Source organism: Nipponia nippon, unplaced genomic scaffold, assembly GCF_047370975.1.
Source record: "Nipponia nippon isolate SJK-2023a ecotype South Korea unplaced genomic scaffold, ASM4737097v1 scaffold_3, whole genome shotgun sequence".
Lineage (NCBI taxonomy): Eukaryota > Metazoa > Chordata > Aves > Pelecaniformes > Threskiornithidae > Nipponia > Nipponia nippon.
In genome coordinates, this window is record NW_028262347.1 from 30,657,086 (window position 1) to 30,678,669 (window position 21,584).

The following is a 21,584-nucleotide window of genomic DNA, read 5'->3' on the forward strand; positions in this document are numbered from 1 at the left end:
AACTTGTACATACTATGTAACACTCAGGTAGTGTCTGTCTTGGATTTGTAGTTTGAATGTGTTGATGAAGATTTTAATTTCTCTGAAGCCTTTCCAACAAGAAAAAAATAAGCTAACCAAGAGTAACTTTTTGCTAGGAAACTTTGGAACACCCTGTCAGGGTAAAATATGTTGAGAACTTTTAGATCAGAAAGACAGATTCAAATGCTAGCAATCTGGGAAGCCTGCCCTTTAATGGAAAGAACACCAACCTCTTGTTTTTTGCTTCTTCAAAGTAATATCCTTTCTTTTGAGATTAAGTGTAGAAAAGTTGTAATCGGTTCTTAAAGGAGACATTAAACAGAGAATTGTAAAGATTACAAATGAAAAAAAAACCTTAATATTGCCTTAGATTAAAAGAGGAATTAAATGAGGTGAAGCTAGACACCAGCTTCGGTATAGCTGGAGATGCTACTGTAAAGACCAAGAAGAGCTAACAGATAAGTAAAAAAACCCTGGGACACGGTTTAGTATGGTAGATAACTTCTTGGGCTTTTAGAAGGCTGAAGCTTTGTTGGTTTTCTTGGTTTATGAAAACAATTGTTATTATTTAAAATCCAAAAATACTGATAAATTGTGGGTGTGATACTATCCTTTGTTTGGAAGAGAAGATGGAAGTCTCCTAAAGTACTAAGAGCAAAAAGGAAGCAAGTTGAACTGACTTTTGCACACTTTGTGTTTGGTTTTTTTATAGGGGAAATGAGGAATGACTTATATATCACTGTAGAAAGAGGAGAATTTGAGAAAGGAGGGAAAAGCGTGGCCAGAAATGTGGAAGTGACAATGCATGTCGTGGACAGCAGTGGTCAAATTTTAAAGGTATCTTTGTTGTATGTTTTTCCTTGCTGTAGTTAATTTTATGTATACTTTTTCAGATATAAATCATCTGTGTCATTATTTGAAGAGTACAAAATTGTTTTGGAAGGGTTGTGTTTATCTTTTACTGTCTTTAGATATTCAAAGTATTTCAACTTTACTTAAAACCTTTAAAAAATGCACATTTGTTTTACTTCCTTGATCAATTACATGATTTGGATAAACACCTATAATTGCCAACCAAATAACTAATGATTCCATTAAGATGCTGGAAAATGTTGAAGCAAGATCAAGTTTTGGAGAATTATTTATTTCAGAATAATTCTTCTTAGAAGGTATGCATTTCCTCATGTTACACAGAACATGTTTTGATCATTTTCGAGTTTTTTTTGTCCGATTTTAATAAATCGGAGATCCTTGATCCAAAAATCACCACCATGTATTAATAAAAGAATAAATTAATGCTCTTTCTTTTCTTCAGATTTGATTGAATGCTGCTGGTGATAGATAACAAACAGGCACTGTTTTATTTTTAATTTTTTAATTATTAATAGTGTCTGAGATTTTTTTCTGTACCAGAAGATTTCTGTTCGCCTTCAACCTTTTCCATACATATTTAGTGTCTTTTTTTCCCTTTTATTTGAAAGTACTTTTTTCACATGTTCTGCATTATATTGAGGGCTGTGGGGTGACAAAATAAAGAGAGGCTGACGCAAATAGTCTGGTGCAAATTGTGTGTGTGTATATGTGAAGTGGGATTGTGCGTATAAATGCATGGCATGCAATGTATGTATGTTTTTGTATATATAAAAATATATATACATATGCATGTGTGTATATATATCCTTTCTATATATATAAATACCCATAAAAAATAAAGGATATTGAGATGCAAAGGTGATCCCTTATAATTGCTGAGGAGAAAAGCTACAGGTTACCTTTCCCACAGAGAATTAATAGGTATCACCAAGTCAGGACTTACACAAATCCATTTGCCTACTTTGCTATGGAGACACTATGATGGGTGTTGCAAAGGCAACAAACATTTTGCTGCTTCTTAATCAGGGAATCCAGATTTCTTTCTTTTTTCCTGCTGGGACGTGTCACTGCTAACAGCAGGGTTACAGGCTTATTTCAGAGGACCAAAGATCTTACTCCTGGGCTGTTCTTGTCTCAGTTAAATTCTTGTTTGTTGCTTGGGCATAACACTGGATGCATCATGCTGTGTCATGGGACTTCACATCGCATTTGTTGCTTAAGCCTTCCTAATCACCCAGTTCCCCCTATATAATACTTCGATTCTCACCAGTGTGGATGATTCTTGCCACTTTTTCTAAGCAGCGAATATTAACGAAGTGCTACTGGTTTTGTGGGTTTAAAGATATTAAGCATTATACCACATGTGGCATTTATGAGATGAATGTAAATATTAAATAGTCTTCCTTGTAAGAACAGTCCTTGATGACATCTTACCAGTGAACTAATCTGCCTTTAACCTCTGATCAATACTTTTTCTTCATTAGGATTTTATCTCGTTCGGCTCTGGAGAGCCACCAGCCAGCGAGTACCATTCCTTTGTGCTTTACCATAACAATGGTCCCAGATGGGCTGAGCTGCTGAAACTTCCTATTCCTGTGGATAAATTCAGAGGAGCACACATCCGCTGTGAATTCCGGCACTGTTCCAGTAAGTGCTGTTCACGACTTCTGCTCGTCTTCTCCTTTACAGCTACAGTCAGCACATGAGTTTCTGTAATATCTCAGGAAGAAGGCAGCTGCATGAACTTTCTCTAACAGTTTCATGACGCAGTTTCTCAGGCTTGCAGCTTTACTTGGTGGAACTCAGTGCTTTGGTAAAGCCTAAATACCAGGAGAAACCAGTCTAGTTTTATTAAATAGAAATAGGCAACATTGCAGCTGCAAATGTAAACAGAATTTCAGGTAAACTCAAAATGCAAATTTAGAATTTACCTGGTGAATTATCTAAAATTATACCTGTTCCTTAGTACATGTTTAGCAATCCAACCAGTGGGAAGCGTATGTAGATACATCGGGGTCAATTAACGTCGCTTTTGTATTGCCTTTTTTTGGTTTTTATAAAATAAAATTTCAAAATTCTCTAAACATTCTGAACAATTTTAGAGATGATTTTGAGGTAAGAATTGAGGTCTGGGTGTATGTTCTGCATAGCAAGGTATGTGAGACAGGTTTCATAGCTATGGTGCTGACTGCTGTCAAGCTTGTCGAGAAAGGTGGATAAAATTGTATGCCTTTTAAACTGCCGCTGTTGTTTGGCTCTTTTTGGTAGTGTAGATATAGCAAGATTTGATTATTTGGATTGCCTTTGTGGAAAGTGCCACATACTGGAAGTTACAGTGTATTTAGATTTCGGGTACATAAACTTAAAAATGTAAGGAACAGGTAATATAGGAAGAAATTTGCATTGATTTCTTTTTAATATTTCTTTTATAAGCTGTGAAGTAATAAAGTGGTATGTTTCAAACTGATGATACTTTTTTTCCCCACAATCTTTGATATTTTTGTTATGGTTGCCTACACCACCTCTGTGCTAAACTGTACTAAACTGTCATATATACACATTTGATGAAAAATTGGTTGATTTTCAAAAGTGTTCAGTGTCTGCACTCATTGGCTTCAGTAAAATCTGTGCCGTCTCAGTGTTTTGTAGTCTGCTTTATGTTTAGGTGATGAGTTTTGGAATTTGAGCTTAGGCATCCAAGTTTGAAAATGTTATCTGCTGTCTAACATTCATGTAAGGAACAGTGACATCTTCAATCGTATCTATAGAGGCAGATGCCTTATTTGAAAATAGAAGTGCAGTGTAGCCTGAGGCTAAAAATGGAGACCAGTAGGTAGAAGCTACTACAGGGGATAACTGTCAGAAAAAAAACCCTTTTCTATTCATGTTGGACTGGCTAGGTAACATTCATCTGGGTTTCCTGGCATTCTATATATTGCTAAGACTAGATATTTGTTGGCTTCTGTTATTTGTTGTTAATAAATACCCAATCATGCCAGAATACTGTTTTCTGATTTACAGTGAGATAAAAGAAACCATTACAGGAGATTAACGTGCAAATCAGAAAAGAAATTTAAGATAATCTTAGTCTGACTAGCTGCAAATAGCTTCCGGTATACTTTCTTACATTGTATTATATCTATTTATTTTGTCTAAATATGTAATAATAACTTTAAGTGCTGCTATTTACATATGTATTTCAGCAAAAGAAAAGGGTGAGAAGAAGTTGTTTGGCTTTTCTTTCGTGCCCCTGATGCAGGAAAATGGGAGGACTCTGCCAGATGGCACCCATGAACTCATTGTACACAAGGTAATTTGAATTAGTAATCAGTAGCTGCAATGATTCCTCTGGAACATACTTTAAATGCCCAGAAACATTAGGTTGAGAAAGTCTGTATTCATTACTAAATGAGTGATAATCTTGTCACCATTAAAATATCCATCGCTGATTGTTTAATATTAAGCTTCCTGTTACAAACTGCATTTGAATCTAGGTATGTGTTTTAGTGCACAGGTTTTACTAAGTCTTGCTATTGTATTACATTGTATTTATAACATGTAAAGTGAACCCCATGATACCCTCTTACTGAATTGCTGAAGTTGGAAAATCAAGCAAGCTCATTTATGCAGATCTACTCAATGCTATAATTTTTAGAGATATTTCAGTTTTGTGGAATTTTTGTTTTCACATTTAACAACTATCTCTTTGTTCAGAGGATTTGATATACTCCCAGATAAATTTTACATTTTAATACCCAAATTTGTAGCTATTCATCTGACATATCCTGTGCAAATTTGTTAGCTTCATATCTGACATTGAAGTCTACGATCCAAAACCAAAGTTGCAACAGGCATAGTGAAAATTCTTCTATTTCTGGCAGAGAAACAATAATAATTTATATAATTTAGGGATTTGGTCCTTTGGTTTTATGCAGTACGGTTATTTTAACTGGTTTGTTTTCACAGTGTGAAGAAAACACAAACCTTCAGGATTCTGGTCGCTACCTCAAACTCCCCTTTTCAAAGGGAATTTTCCTAGGAAACAACAGCCAAGCAGTAAAAACCACTAAAGAGTCCTTCTGGATTACATCCTTTCTCTGCTCCACTAAACTCACACAAAATGGTAGGATATGTTGATTATTTAAAACATGATGAATTCAAATGTGATAGCTAGCCTTTACTGTGCCAAGCAAGCATGGATGTACTCAAAAATAGCTTATGTTCTATCCATTTTACAAACTGGTTTTCTTCATAATTTTTTATATCCAGATGGAAACCAATGCAGCATGATAAACCACTGATTTTAAGTAGTTCAAGAATGCTTTTTAGATTAACATGATATTGGAATCAAATGCGGCACTCTTGGAATCAACTATCAAAACCCAGCTGCTTTACAAAACCTCTTAATCTGTTTGTTGTAGAGTTTTTATGAAATACTTACTGTAGGCTTTAGGCTGTGGCAGTTTGGTTTCAATTAGGCACATACTGTTTTTTTGTTGTATCACTTCTCTTCCTTAAAGCCAACAAACACTTACTACTACTTATTCCAATACACTGGATATATGGAGCAGCAGATAGAAATACATGTGTTTGCGCTCTTTACTATTGCTCTGTATAAAATTCTTAAGATTTTTGTTTATTTGCTATATTAACTACAGTTTGTAACTGAAACAGTTTTCCACAAATTTCTAAATATTGTGTATTTGCTTGGCAATGTGTTTCTGAACCATTCTTTGATATCCCCACAGTTTTATACTATTTTTTCTGAGCTGTTTATCACAGTTTTAAGATGTCTCTATTGTGTGTGAATGACTGTCTTTACCTTTGTTATATGTATGATGATAAAATTGCTAATTGCTTTCAAATTGATTATAGGTGTTTAACAACTAGAGCAGCTTTTTAAATTCAGTAGCATTGATTTTCACTGTTCAGTAGCAAGTGTCCAAAATAGAACTATGTGCAAATAGTAAGTGGTCTGTTTCACTGTGCACATCCATTCTGTATTCTCATAGCAATTAGCTTCAAGGTAATAAAAGTTAGCCAATAAAAGATTTTCCCAAAGGTTGCTAATAGGCAATCAGAGTCTAAATTTACTTCAGTTAAAGGCCTTGATTTAGGAAATCACATGAATCTACTGGTACTTACACATGCATGAAAGTGATGCCCAGATCTTAAGTGATAAATAGTTAACTGATAAATAGTTGTGCTATTGTCTGGGGTTATAATACTAATTTATGTTCACAGTACAGGAGTTATTTTGTACTTAATGTAAATAGATGTGTGACATAGGGCATAAAATTTCCTTTTTTTTAACCATATTCTGAGTAAGAGGGTGTAGAATATCTGAATAATATTGATCCCCTTTTCAGCTCTGAAAGAGTTAACAATTATTTCAGCAGTACTTCAGAGGGTGGAAATATTTTCAATAGACAGGCTCATATTTTCTCCAAGGATCTTCTTTGGGAAGTTCATCTTGGTGAGTTTCCAAATCCCCATTCTTTTAAACAAAAATTTGCCAAAACCTATTGCATGCTCAGAAAATGAACATAGAGCAAAGCATGTGGATATTTGGTCATGTGAGCATTATTTCAGTTATCCCTGAGAGAATGTAGCATATTTATTAAAAAATACAGGAGTAAAAAGATCTGTGTATTTACTTTTTTAGTAAACATTTGTATTAGTATTTTTGGAAATTGCTGATTATTTTTTAATCTGTTTTTAATTTTGGAGATTTTTCTGAAGTTCTCCGAGATCTGTCTGTGTCTACAAACAACAATGTCCAGCCTGGAAATGCATTGAAAATTCTGCTATTGGTCTGGCCATGGGGTGCGGGAGGACCCCAAACCCAGACTTGTAAAGGGTGTGACTGAATTAGGCCACAGCTTTACTAGCTTGCTGAGAAATTTTACTCAGCTGTCATTCTCTCATTGATTGTTCCCACATGCCATCAGCTCTCATGCATATTAAAATTATGGGGACTGGGGGAAGGAGGCTGTCTCCCAGTTGTTGGGATCCATAACTTCCTTACCCTGGGTAATTTGGAGGGGTTTTTAGGATTATTTCCAACGAATTTTCAGAGACCTTCTAACCAGGGGAGTCTGTGCATTCATCAACGTATCTCATAAGAATACGTCCTTATCTAATCTGTCTGCCAATTAGCTTTTCCTTAGGTTGACTTTTGATCCTGTATAGTTAATCAGTTAATGATAGCAAAAAAGTATACCAGCTTTTATATATTATATTCTTAGCTGGGTAATTATATTTCATTATCCTAAAAAAAAAAAGCAAGAGAGAACACAGTATTTTTCTACTGAGTAATTATCAATACAGTCTTACTTAGTTTTTGACATATAGGAGGGATCTCTGCCTGCTAGAGACTCAGGATCCATCCAGCAAGTCAGAATATTTTAGCAAGTTGGCATCCACTCGTTCCTCAGCACTGATCGGCACATTCCCAGTAAGCAGCTGTTCATCAGCAGAGCAACATGCCATATAGCATGTCTATTGCAAGGCAGAGGTGTAATTTCTCTTTTGCATTTAAAAAAAGCCAAACTGGTGATTAATAAAACAAAAGTAATGAGGCAGCTTTCCTGAGTGACCCCAGTTTAGAAGGGAGTGTTGGAAACCACAGAAGCAGCCTGTTGGAAGAAGAATGTAGACCGTCAGTTCTGGAATTCGGCTTTTTCCTTTTGAAGTGCAATAGTGCTACACCAGGCCAATTTCTGATGTCTCAGGATTTATAGGAGAGATGGAAGGATCATCCCAAACCACTTCCTTTTTACACATGATTCTAAACCTTTTCTTAAACCTAGCGCTTTGGATTTAAATTACGGACTTTGAGAAGGGAAGTGCTTTGTTTGGTAGGAATGGTAGGTCAAGTGTAGCCTATTTTTAATGTACAAATCTGATCATGAATAAGAGAAGGCATTGGAAATGTTTTTCTTCAGCAAATTTATCAGCAGCATTGACTTTTTTCCTTTTCCAAAAGTATGTTTTCCTAGTGGGCCTATTTTGGAGGACAATTTTATATTCTCATTTGTCTTAATACATGACACATTGCTATCCCTTTCCCTTGTGATTCACATGTCAGATTTTCTATTCATGTCACTTATGCTTGGGCTATTTGCTAATGTTATCTCAGCAATGTCTTGCCTCCTTAGCATTTTCCTTGAAATAAGTGCTTTGAAGTGAGTGTCTGACACTTACTTTCTCTTTCTTTTTTAATCCCCCAACAAATCCCGAATACTGAGTGTCGGCTATCTTCCCACCAAGTTCCTCCAGCAAACCTGTAAAGAAATATTTTTCCTGCTATGAACTGACAGCTTTAGCTAGTCTCACTGCTCCTCAACTTAAGTTAAGGCTTAAACAGAATAAAGTGCAGAAATCCATTTAATTATCCAAAAGACAAATGCAGTTCACTGGATTTGTAATGCTTGTTTCTTGAAAATTCCTAGCAAAAGGAATAATAAGACATATCATTTGTCCTTGATCTTTGGGATGTGTCTCTGATGCACGTGTGCGACCCTTCAGCACTCTTAGTGCAACTCAAGGATCTCTTTTAATCCAAAACATTCCATACTAGCACAGGGTGAAGCAAAGCAAAAAAGAAATGTATAAATGCATAAAAACAATTTGTGCCCACCAACATCAATTAAGGCAGGAAAATATTAGTGGAATAGCATGCAGGGTGTTTGCCATTAGCACCTCTGGCAGATTTGTATATAGATGGAGATTTATTTCATGTTATTGAAGACAGAAATAGTACTCAATTTCTTGTTGTGGGAGAGAGGAGCTTTCCTGGAGCAAACTGGGAAAGAAATAACACAAATGTTACTTGAGTGTGAAAAGAGTCTGTGGTAGAAAGCACCCAAATAGTTGCTGAACCAGGAGGAACACTTGCTATTAGCTACTTAGTTTGATAAGTACTGAGAACATTTCAGAAGAACTGGATCCTTCTAATACATTGCTGGACAGTTCTCGACTAGACCAGTGGTTCATCTTAAACTGATGGAAGGATTGGATGGTGGTTAATTAAGGTTTTCTGCTTCAAACGGCCAGGCTTTGAGAAATTCTGAAAAGCTGGTTAGTGAAATGTGGAAGTAGTAAATGTGAATGTAAAGGAGCTTGGGGATTTCTTTAATTCATTGGTTCAAAAATAAGTGGAACTTTGTGCTCTGAATACAACTTGAAAGGAGCGCTGCATACATGAGTGAGTGTGTCACGGGCAGAAAATGTGAGGAGTAAGTAGAGAACCTGCAACAGAAGGGAGAAAAATAACAACAATGTGTCAGAGTTCAGCAAGGGTCAGGATCAAGTGAAAACTGCTGAAAAATGAAGCCAAGTTTGCAAAACTCTGTTTTAGGATATTGAATGGTATGGGACATGAAATTCCCAGTCTCATAGGGAGGAGGTTTTTTTTAGTACGTATCTGAAGCTGAAGGCAATAACACATGACCCAAGAGTAACGAATATAGTACCTACATTTAAGACAGGTGAAAGAGTAGATATGTTAACTGGGCCATCACCCTCCGATGAATTTCATTCAAGTATTTACAAGAAATCATGGATGAAAAAATGGACATGTAGCTAAATGGAATGTGCTGTAAGATGAGTTTATCAAAGACGTATCATGCCAGAATAAACTTCTTAATCTTTCTTTTCAAAGGTTTTTTTTAATCATTATTATTCTTCAGAGGAAACGTAGTAGATCTAAACCATCTGGACTTCAATAACATACCGCATGGGAAATTAGAAAAGATAGAGAAAGAATTTTAAAACTGGTAAATAAGGGCTAAAAGGGAACTAGCAGGTTGCACTGTAATGGAAGGAATTTCCTTCCTGAGTGGAAGGAAAATATTACTAGATCTGAAGAATTAGGCCTGGGATTGGTCTCTTGTTTGGAGGGGTGGAAAAGGGTGGGGATAGAAGTTGCTTCACTAAAACCTGAGACACTAGAGAACCTGTTAATGAAATTTACTGCTAATATGTAGTTGAAAAGGCTCATCAATTGAGAGGGAAAAATCAAAATCTGATACAGGTAACACAAGGTAACTTTGATTTAAATAATTAATAACAAAGAGTAGAAATTAGATCAAATTTAATGGTACAAAAGGCAGGATCATACCCTAGTGGAAATTCTTGGAGGTTCTGCTGTAGTCAGGGAGCTGAACAGTATTAAACAGGAGAAAGATCTATTGGTGTCACCAATATGATGCATGTAAAAAAAAATCCCAAATTCTAGAACATATATCAGGTGTTAACAGCAGACATATGAGCTTGCTAATGATATAGAAAACAGTGATGTAATCTCATCTGTAATGTAGTTACCATTTTGGTCAAGAAAGCTGAAGGAGAATGAATTAAAACTGGAGGAAGTATGAAGACACTCAGGTATTTTTTTAGCTCAGAGGAGTTTATTTTCCAGAAGAGGTTGTGCTGCTTATTAATAAAGCAAGATCTTAGAGGCATTGTTTGTTCTCTAAAAAGACGTAGGAAGATGAGTATTTTAAATACATACAAACTAGTAGTTAGGAGACTATTTCTAGCTGTCAGATGACAGCTCTGGAAGACATCCTTCAATGGGACAAGAGACGGCAGAATAATTCCTTTTCTTAAGATGGTAGTTGACAAATATTTGAACAAGATTGCATGATATATTTGCCACAGGAGACTGATTTTAGTGACCCAGTATTATATTCTGTTATTTCTGTTGGTGGAGCAATTATGGGATGGAATGAAAATTTGTTGTTGGGCAGATCATATTATAGCAAATCATGAGATGTTTTGTTTTAATGAAGCCAAGTTTTGCTGAGTGGACTGTAACAGTAGAATTTAAAATTGGAAATGCTGCTTTGCTTCCAGCTTTAATCTTGCATTTTGTTTTTGCAGGAGATATGCTTGACCTTCTGAAATGGAGAACCCACCCAGACAAAATTGCAGGATGCCTCTCAAAATTAAAAGAAATTGATGGTTCAGAAATAGTGAAGGTATATACCATTCTATCCTTCTAGATAATATGAGGGAAGTAATGCATTTGTGTGTCAAAAAGCACCTATTTAATAACAAACTGTCTCTTATTCTCTCAAATTAGTTTCTTCAAGATACACTAGACACTTTATTTGGGATTTTAGATGAAAACTCTCAAAAATATGGATCGAAAGTATTTGATTGTTTGGTAAGTTTCATTTTATGATGATGCTTAACACTATTTAAGAATTAAGTAAAAAAGAAAAAAGCTTTTTTTTTTTTTCTCTCTCACATTTAGGTTCACATAATAAATTTGCTGCAGGACAGCAAGTTTCACCACTTTAAGCCAGTAATGGACACTTACATTGAAAGTCATTTTGCAGGAGCACTTGCATACAGGTGAAGTCTGTACTTTTTCTATCTGATTTGAATACTGACAGTTATTGGTAAACTAAGCAGAATCAATCATTAGGTTAAATTAAATGGTATCATTAGAAATAAAATGCAATGCTTATATGAGTGCCCAGATTTAGGCCATTAAAAAAGAGTAAAACAACTTTAAGTTACCTGAAAGGTTACTTGCTCTAACATTGGCTTCATTTTTAAATCTTTTTCTTCAGTGGATTTCTTTATTTGAAGTACTTTGAAAAACATAGGAGCCTCAACATCATCTAGCTGCAACTGTGTTCACTATCTTTGTAGAGCAGTGCACTAATAAGCATCTGCTGTACTCTCTGTATTTATTTGCTGCCTAGACTTCCATTGAAACCAATGCAGTTTAATGAGACTGCAAACTGATGCATGAACAGCAGGGATAGTCCATGCTGGCAGGGACTCTTCTGGCTTAACTGAGCTTGCGTATCCCTGTCAAAATCATTCTACTGCATATGTAATGCTGGTATTATTTCCTGTTTGTTAGAGATCTACTAGGTGGTTTCCAGCAGACTGAAAATTAAGTGTAATGTTGGGCCTGTAGTGATCAGCAAAATCTAGTCGTGTATATTCTATTTTGTCAGTGTTTCTCATATGACGGATATTGGTTTGCATTTTAAGTGCAAAGTTAACCCTTCTGCCACTTCTGTGTTATAATACTTTCTGATGTGGTATTCTAGGGATCTTATAAAAGTACTAAAGTGGCATATCGATCGAGTCACTGAAGTAGAGCTGCATGAGCACATACAGGAAGTACTAAAGGTAATAAAAGTCATCGAAGGCAATTATGTATTTGAATGATGTATTCATACAGTACCAACAGGTTTAACTTAGGAGATGAAGCAGAGTATGTATAAATGATGGAATGGTAGTACTAGTTCTAGGGAGTTGCAGACTCTCTCGGTGCAGTCAGTTTGTTCATCGTTCTCTTTTGTCAGTAAGTTGGTCAATGTAGCTTACTACCACTAGACTCTCTAGCTCTATTTTCTGTACTGAATGAGGATATACATGAGTAAGAGTTAAATCTAAGAAATCAGATGTTGATTGCATTGGTATTATTAATGTCTGTTGCATAACTGAATCTGAATGGCAGACGTGCATGCTGACTTAATGGTTCAAAGCTGACATCAGGGAACTCTGCTGAAAGTGGTGGGTTTGATTGCTCTTGCCCTGTTTTGTACCATCAACAAAGCACAGCATGGAGTCAAGCTGAGTTGTACAACACAATAATTCCATTTGGGACAGGTGCTACAGTCTGGAAATAAAATTTCAACGTGGTACCCTTCTGTGCTTTTCTGTGCTGCTGTTAACTTAGGTGTCTTGCTAATAAGAAAGGGCTGTATTTTTAATTTATGTTCCAACAATTTTGCAACTTAATTTAAGCTTTTCTTTTTTTTGTATTATCTCGTTAACAGCTGACAGGAAAACAACTTTTACCAGGCAGAGAAATTCTAAGAACAGCTCAAATGTTTGAGCCTATTTCTTATATTGGCCTTGTATGTTTATACCATACATGTTTTTGTAGCCAAAGACATGCAGGGGATTGGGGGCGGGGGGGGGGCAGTGTTAAGGTTTTGCAGTTTTCCATTTGTTAAAAAAAAAGTGTTCCCTGGTTTGTAGAGATTATGAAAGGCAAGGGAAGAGCATTTCTGAGTATGTGCTTTTCAATAGAAAGATTTGGCAGTATTAAATAACATGATGTCCTGTATCAACCCTTGTCATTGTTTGAATGATATAATTATTGCATGTGTTCTATTTAAAGGTGAGCTGGTTCGTTTTTATGAGTTATCTCCGATTTTGACATTTGTAGGCACAGGAATATATCTTTAAATATATAGTTCAGTCTCGAAGGTTATTCTCTATTGCCACTGGTGGACAAAATGAGGAGGAATTTCGCTGCTGTATTCAAGAGCTTCTTATGTCAGTACGCTTCTTCCTTTCCCAAGAGAGCAAAGGAGCTAGTGCTTTATCCCAACTACAAGTAAGTTTTCAAGCATGTCTTACTGCCACTTTCAATCTCCAATATAGAAAATGTATGTGTGTCCTTACCTATATTCCCAGGAAACAAAAAGTGTTTTTGCTAGAGCAAAATGGCATTTTCAGGTCATCCTCATACCTTTCGTCCTGTAGTGTGAAATTTTCATACCAGCAGCTTCTAAATATGCTTGGCAAAGATAATCCCAAATCTAATATTTAATTTTGGACTATCATTATATTATAATTATTATATTGCTGGATACCAATAAAGTAATTTCACTGTTTGGGGCATTTTACAGCTTAGTGTAACCACATTGGAACTGAAGAATTTGAGCCATACAAAAGACTATCAGAGTTTTTATGCTTTACAGAAAACTTTTAAGTCTTGCTGAACTGTATATTTTAATACTCAGCTGGTATCTTTATTTCAATTGAGACTACTAAAATTGACTAGTGCTAAAGCGCAGAGGCAAAACACACAGGAGACAGCTCTCTACATTAAGTGCCATAGATTTACCAACTTCTACAGCTCATAGATATACTGTCCTCTTTCCCTGTTTCTGTAACCAACGGTGTTTAAGACCTGTTAAGAATTATTAATTTCTTAAGCTCTGTAGAAGATTGTTCTTCCAAGAAAATGGCAAATCGGAACAGAGTAGAGAGGTGGTTCTTCCATCTCATGTAAGCAGGTGGAGTAAAAAGATAATAGCAAAACGACATAAACACATTTGGAATTCCTCTTCAGTATCTTTAACCTTGTATATCATCTGTTCTGACACCAGTGTGAAGAAGATATGAGTAGCTTTTCTCAATCAGGAGGATTTGGAGAGGAAGAAGGGAATGTCAGTTCTTGCTTCCTGTCTCTGGCATTGCCTTCCTTTCTTTTCCAGTGTTTTGTTTCCATATTCGCTGTACTCACCAATGAATTTCTAAATGTATTTTAGGATTGTGGAAGTGAACCAAGACTGCCAGTGCTGTCTCACTCTACAATAAAAATGTTCGTTATTTGAAAAACAGAAGATACGGAGGCTGTTACATTACTTATGTTAAAACAAAGCAAACCAAAACAAATCCACTCAAATCTTTCTTCTGATTTCAGCTGGCTTCTGTTATACTTTTAAAATTTTCCTCTCACTCATAGATCATGAAGAATCTGTAAAGTATAAATATTTTTATTCTAAGTTGAACTTTTTACTTTCACTTTGTCCTGGGAGAAATGAATAGTCATTAGATAATGCTTAAAGTAAAACAGTCACAAGTGTAAGTGAATGGGAAGATATTTCTTCTGAAAATATGACCATTTTTAAAGCTACTAACTACCCCTGAAATGTAAAACCAGGCTTTTTTCTACAGTTGCTTGAATTTCTATACTTATTTAAATTCTATAAATGTCAAAACTATACTGCAATATCTAACTGTCCATTTTTGCCCTTTTCCTCTAGGCTGTATTTCTCAGCTCATTTCCATCGGTGTACTCTGAACTTTTGAAGCTCTTTGATGTAAGAGAAGTGGCAAATTTGGTTCACGATGCTCTGGGCAGTCTGCCAACAGTCATGCATGGGGATGAGTCCCTTCAAGCTGTTAAACTGCAGAGTATTGGAAAAACTGTAGAGAGTCACCTGTACACTAACCCAGGTAAGGTTACCCTGGGCTGCCTGCAAATAAGGAACTCAAATTGTGTGGTTGGTATAAGGGCCAGCAGGTGTTGAAGGGAACGGTGTTGCTCGGAGTAGTGCTTCCTAAGGAGCAATTCTGGAAGCACTGCTCTGTACAAGCTGCTCATTTACAAGAATACAGTTGGTTAAATTTAGTGGTTTGTTTCTTTGGAGGCAAAGACTCTTAAAATATAGTTTTGTTTTGATCTACTGCTGGCAATATGTCTGTGAAGGAAGTTTGCCTTATACTTTTTAAGTGATTATAAAGGAAAAACTAAATTGATTTTTTTTTTTTCTTTATTTCTCCTTTGGGGGCAGTTGAGCAAACAGATTTTCACTTATCCATTAAGTCTTATTTGTGTAACACTTCCTAGTTCAGCACTTTCAATCCTCCATTTCTTAATGTAGCATAAAAATGCTGTACAAATGCAAGTGATAGTTGGTGCATGAAGTATAGAACAGCATAATTATTTGCTATGTGGAAGAAGCTGTGTGGTGGTGAGCCTGACATTTTTATTTTCTATTCTAAGTGAAGCCCATAGAAGTGACCAAATATTAAATTTAGGATGAACTAATTTTAAAATAAAAGAATGAAAATAGAAGAGATTTAAGGAATTCTAATAAGTATTAATTACTCACCAAAAGCCCTCTTGAGAGCTGTTTGGGTATTGGCTGATGATGTTCAGTAGAAACAGTAACTTCTACCTTCTAAGACATTCAAGATAAACACATTACAATGATGAAGGCTCTGCAAAAACCACCAGGATATGCATAAATATTTTGACATGCTGCAAAATAAAAGAAGGTATCTTAGAAAATCTTTGTTTTTAAATGCTTTCGGTGATTGTACTTTAAAAGTATGAGCTCAAAAAAATGGGTAAGAAGTATTGGGTCCTGGCTACTTTACTTCATTCTGGTTGTGAAATCAGCTTACCCTTTCCCTTGTGAGCCTTCATGGCAGTCCCTTCCAAAACAGTTAGCTCTCCCTGCAGCTGATTGATCAGACCTTTGATACCCTGAGTAGATGATGACATATTCATGGAGCAATCTTAAGGACGCTCTAACTTATGTTTTTTATTTTCCAAACTACTTAGGGACCAGGTAGCATCATTTCCATTTTCCTCCCATTATCTCAGTTAGGTCAGCCTAACCAGAAGATCCAAATGAATGAATGTAATTAGAGTTATTTAATGCCATGTAAGGGACTCTTGGGGACTTTCTTGGAACTGTAAATCTGCTTTCAGCTGTATGACAATTTCTTTCGTTTGTTTCCTTTTGTAAAAGTGTTAGTTTTTTATTCAAATCCAGTTTCGTTATTAAGAAGTCATGTGAGTTGGTTTGGCTATAAAAGCAATGAGAATTACATGTTAAATTTTACATGGAGTGCGGGTTATACACAAATAGAATATAAATTTTTTAGACCACAGGGAAACTGATGTGAAAGACATTAGGCATAATATAAGCTCCCGATGTCCATGATAGGAAGCTCAGGCAAACACTTGTACAGTATAATTTTAGTCATCATTAAGTTGAAGGGTCACGGGGAGATCGGCATCTTGGTCTCTTTGCCCTTAATGTTTTATCTCTTCAAAATACAAAAATATAAGTAGGCTTTTGCTCAGTCAATCCCTAGAAGGAAGTCCTTTTAAAATCCTCTTGGGAAAATAAATATTGCACTAGACTATGTTAATGTCCAGAGTAAACTGTACATCTTAATGTGAAGTTGAGGCTTGCTGCTGTGAAAATAATTGATTTCTCCCCCAGATGAAGATGATGAACGCTGCAAGCTGTGGCGCTAGCTAACACATTGTAACTAGTTGGAATGCAGGAAGTAACTACTTATTCAAATGTCTAAAAATGAGGAGGGCACTTCTTAGATAACATTTTCTGTTATCTGGAGCTTGCTTGGAAACAAGCGAGAGTAGTTTAGCATGGAAGTTTTGCGCATTTTGTGCTTTAAGGGCCTGAACGTCTAACATGTTAGCTCCCACTGCTGCAGAAATCAACTGCACTAAAGCTATGCTTTCGCTAAAATTGGGAGATATATTTCATATGTTGTTGAAAATGGAAACATCAGACATGCGGGGATTGATTTAAGGTGCCCAAGCATGGATGTTTAGTACAATTTCAGATGTATTTGATGTATCTGGTCTCCACCTGCCTCTCTAGGGAATGCAGGTTATATATTGTAGTTACTGATCATGTGTGGATAGGATGTCTGAAATGGCTCTGCATTGAGGCTTTCATATAGCTTGCATACAACCTTTTTCTATTTCAGTGATTTTAAACTTCAGCTCTTCCAATAGGTAACAACTACAGAGATGTTAAAAGGTGTCAACAGCAGTTATCTGCCTAGCTCCTGTGAAAAGTTTGTGTGTGTTAAGGCCTTACTTCTGTTTTTCTATATTGACTTCTGCATCTCTGTAGTACACTACATTGGGTGTCTAAAAAGAAACAGATAACAGCTTTCCTGCTGATAAAGACTAGCAGTATTTTTTTTCCCTCTTGGCCTTTCTTCCAGTCTCCTGGTATTTTGGGTGTAACTCTTTGGATGCATCCCTGTTGATACTTGTAGAATCGCCAAATTGATGACCTGCGTAGGCCTATACCCAGAAGATTTTCCATGTTTGCCATTTCCAATACATCAGTAGTCTAGCACTCTAGTTGTCTTTTATGCATTAAATATTATTATAGTTTGCTTTGGGGAAGAGTTAAGGGCAATAACAGAGAAACACATCTTGAACAATGTCCTTCTTGACATGGTTAAACAGGAATTAGTAGAATGCCAATAGTTTTTTTTCCTCTAAAGGCACTACTTTGAGCTTGGAAATTCAATAGCTATGAAAACATGAGGTGTGTAAGTGGAACATTTAGGTTTCTTCCTCCAAAGGGATGAGTTTTCTTGGAATCACCACTGATCAAACATGTCAATTACCAGAAGAGAGATTACATTAGTAGGTAAAGTCCTAAAAAAAGAAAATCTCATATTGATAAAGCCTGTATCTTAGCCTAGTTATAATCTGTGGTGCAACTCTTTAACACATGGAGAATGTTTTTACAAGGCAAGAAACTTTGTGTCTTCCCAAAACATGAGGATTTGGACCTCTGCACAAGAGTAGCTGGGTAGCTTTTCCTTTTCGTGAGGCAAACTGTTCAAAACAAATAGAGGAGGGGTTTAATTCTCTGACCATTTACACTATAGATATCACATGGTATATATGATAGGTACAAATAGATAGATAGATATAATATGAAGCTAGGAAAAATCCTGAGGTGATGTTTTAAAGATATCTTCGTTTTATTTAATTTATTTTACATGTAAAGTTTTATGTATTTTGTTTTCTATATAACTTATTCCTTATTTGGTTTTTATTGTTTTCCTTATTTTACACTGAAACCCACTACTAATAGATCAGAAAAATGATAATTATCTATTTGTTTTCTTTGATGTTGACTGCTTCCCTCAGTCTGTTTTTGTGAATGAGTTCATCTAAGAATTACATCCTGTATATCACAGGAAACTGTACATGTAGGAAACTCTGCTTCAGTAGTCATTCAGAAATTAATATCTGACACAATCAGTAAGAATAACTTAATATCTTTGAACTGCCTCGCGGAAAGGACGTTGTTACATGTTAGACTTCCTATGGGAATGAAAAAAGTTGTTAGCAAGTTCAGGAAAAGATACCATTAAATAAGGAGGTTTAGTTCTAGAAGCTAGATATTATGATTTCCCTCTTATTCCATCATTTTTTCAAAAGAATCAAAACTCTTTAATGAGACTTGTAAGATATCTCAGTAATCACTGCAAGCTAATTGATTGCTCTAAAAATGCAAAACGCCTATCATTATTGAAATTGTTGATACAAATCCTGAATTAAATTTAGCTAAAATGCATTAAACTTTACATACTAACACAGATTTGAAAAAAGAGAGTCCATTTTTTCAAAACATAAAGATTTTACACATTGATCTGTAGTACCGTTTTCAAATACTCCAAGATCTTTTTCAGATTAATTAGTATTTCTTAATTTGTCTTCCACAGCAATATACTATTCTTTGGAGTTGTTTGTGTATGTGTGCTTCTATACACACTTGTGGGGGGATGTATGTGTATATATTGCATACAAAAATTCAGCTTTTATTAGTGCCTCTATAGTGGAGAGCAGAAAATGTTTTGCAAAAGCTTTGCAAATGATGCTTTGCATCTGTGGCTCTTCTTTAGGCCAAGAGAGGACTTTCTCAGCCATACCTGTGTTGTCCTTCTGCACTACAAGCAAATTTTTTCTTTCAACAGAAAACAGTTCCTCATAAAATTTTTTTTGAAACTGACTGCTCTGAGAACAGTGACGTGTCTGGCTTAAGTGTTTTCTTCTCCTATCACCCTCAAATCCAGTGGTTCTTCCAAACAAGGAGGTGTAAATTGAATAGGTCCAAGTAAAACTATCAAAACCAAGAGCAACTTTCTTGCTTCTCACTGTTCAAGGAGAATGCTGTTTATTTAAAATGTTCAATTACACTAATTCTTTCTCCAAGCAGACTGAAGTTTTGACCATCTGTTCAGCTATTGAAATGAATATAATCTTCTTGAAATTAATCTTTAAAATACACTAGAATAAAGGAAGTTTTGTATGTCTGTGCAGGTGCTTTACCACTAGCTGAAAAGCAAGGAGGAAAGTTGTGCTGTGGGTTAAATATTAAACATTAACGTAGCTTGCATAGGAAAGTCACAGTGATTGCCCAGAGTAGTCTCTCTAATTATTCCAAGTATGTACTCGAAAAGCTCTATGTCATGATTTTCTTCCTCTCTTTCTACATAATATTTGTAAAGGGCAAGTATTAGCATTTTAAATAGTCAGCTAATTTGCCTTCTTGCACAGAAGAAAAATTAGGACAGTGACTGATGGCTAAGAGTTCTGATTATTGCACTGTTCCTTGCGTTCATTAATTTTTCTATATACAGTGGCTGACATTGAAGCTGACAGCTTTTAATAAAAAGAATAACCTGAGACAAATGTAGACTACGTTCTCCAAACTTTCTCACATAGTCCGTGGTGTGGCTCAGAGGTGAATATGCCAGCTCTCCTCTTCTGTAATACCACTACATCTCTCCACCTAAACAGGTCAAGACAGAGTTATTTAGATTATGGGCTTACGAGGAATATATCTAAAGCTGTGTTATATGTGGTAGTTAATTGAGTAACTGGCACTGTTCCCTCCCATGTACAGTTGCAAGTCATTGTAAGATGCTTTTTGCTAATCTGTTTGGTCTTGGTAAAACAAATTCCTTATAGTTTTATGGAGCTTTTGCAAAAATGGGATACTTGAAACAGTTGAATGAGGATGCTCAGTTTTGCCTGAGATGCTTCAGGCCATATCTTATATATGAGTTGGCTATTTACAAGTCAAGTCTTGCTACACCTAGATTCTCTGGTCTTCAAAATGGATTTCGTAATGCTGCACTTACATGTAAGCAGCGCACAGAGTAATGGGCACCTCAGAAAAGGTATCAAATCCTGTGTGTGCTCCTCAGGAACCTGCCTAGAGTTAACCAACAAGAAACACCTTGGCACAGGGCTGCTCCTGTTTTCTCCTCACCTTCTGGGCTGAGGGATTTGAGTAAGAGAGAACCTGCTGTCCTCAGAGGACCTGTGGCCCAAAGGATAAGGCTCACACCAGTAATGTGTGAAAGAGCTGCTCTGACTGCTCTGTGTCAGTTGTGGAGCTGAGTACTGATTTGAGCATTTGCCTGGGAATGGAAGACCAGGTTCAGTGTTCTGTCAGCCTGGAGTCAGCTTCCTATCACCTGCCTGCCACGAGAGTACCCCAACCGCAGAGCCTCAGGCTGGTTTACACAGTGAACCCTTCATCTCTTCTCTTGAAGAGGTGAAGAATTCTTCAGGTAGTGAAGAATTCAATACAAGTAAGCCTAACAGAAAGCAGGGAAAAGGAGCCATCCCCTGTAACCTAGAGGTTAGGTCTTTTTTATAGGAATGGAGAGTCCTGCTTTTTTTTTCTTCAGTTAAAGGCATTAGCTCTGTTTTTTCATCAATCAGTAATCAATAGGCAGATTTAGTCATGGAGATCAGAAGCTAGCACTTCCCTAATCACAGGTCTGCACATTAGCCATCTTCCGGCTCGCTTTCCTTTTGACCCTATAGATCTTGACGTGGATGGGTTGGTGGCAGCTGTGCACACTTGACTTCTCAGACTACCTGGGGCAACACTTTAACCTTCTGTTTTTTAGACAGACAAAAAGAAAATGCCTTGTTGCTTTGGTTGAGATTTTTCTGCCCAGCTGCAGTACTACAGGCAGATATGAACTCTCAGGCCAGTCCTGATGAAAACCTATTAAGGCACTTGCAGAAGTAAACAGTCACTGGATAGAGGCTATTTGTTTCCCGATTTTGGGTTCCAGTACCACTGGTTTTATATTCATTGATGGCCTTTTGCTTATTGCCATACAGTTTTTCTTTATATTTTTCTTCAGTAGGAAGATATATTGGAATACCTGAATAAATAATAAGCATGAAACACCCATTTAAAAAGAGCTGGCAAGCTTTTTTCAAAAACAAGAATATGCTTAAGTACTGTGTACAAATCAACCTGTCCATATGATTTGTCTTGTGTTATACAGATAACTAGACAATGAAAACAAGA

General features: G+C 36.1%; 1 protein-coding gene across 4 annotated transcripts in view; it reads left to right on the top strand.

Moving 5' to 3' along the window:
- DOCK4 (dedicator of cytokinesis 4) overlaps positions 1 to 21,584 on the top strand; it is a 254,113-nt gene that overhangs the window by 157,688 nt on the left and 74,841 nt on the right. For all 4 annotated transcript variants that reach the window (XM_087765670.1, XM_087765672.1, XM_087765671.1 and 1 more), the window contains exons 14-23: positions 734 to 858; positions 2,379 to 2,541; positions 4,098 to 4,204; positions 4,861 to 5,017; positions 10,783 to 10,880; positions 10,985 to 11,068; positions 11,159 to 11,259; positions 11,973 to 12,054; positions 13,103 to 13,273; positions 14,712 to 14,904. In XM_087765670.1, coding sequence (XP_087621796.1) covers positions 734 to 858; positions 2,379 to 2,541; positions 4,098 to 4,204; positions 4,861 to 5,017; positions 10,783 to 10,880; positions 10,985 to 11,068; positions 11,159 to 11,259; positions 11,973 to 12,054; positions 13,103 to 13,273; positions 14,712 to 14,904 — 1,281 coding nt within the window. The remainder of the gene's footprint in view (positions 1 to 733; positions 859 to 2,378; positions 2,542 to 4,097; positions 4,205 to 4,860; positions 5,018 to 10,782; positions 10,881 to 10,984; positions 11,069 to 11,158; positions 11,260 to 11,972; positions 12,055 to 13,102; positions 13,274 to 14,711; positions 14,905 to 21,584) is intronic.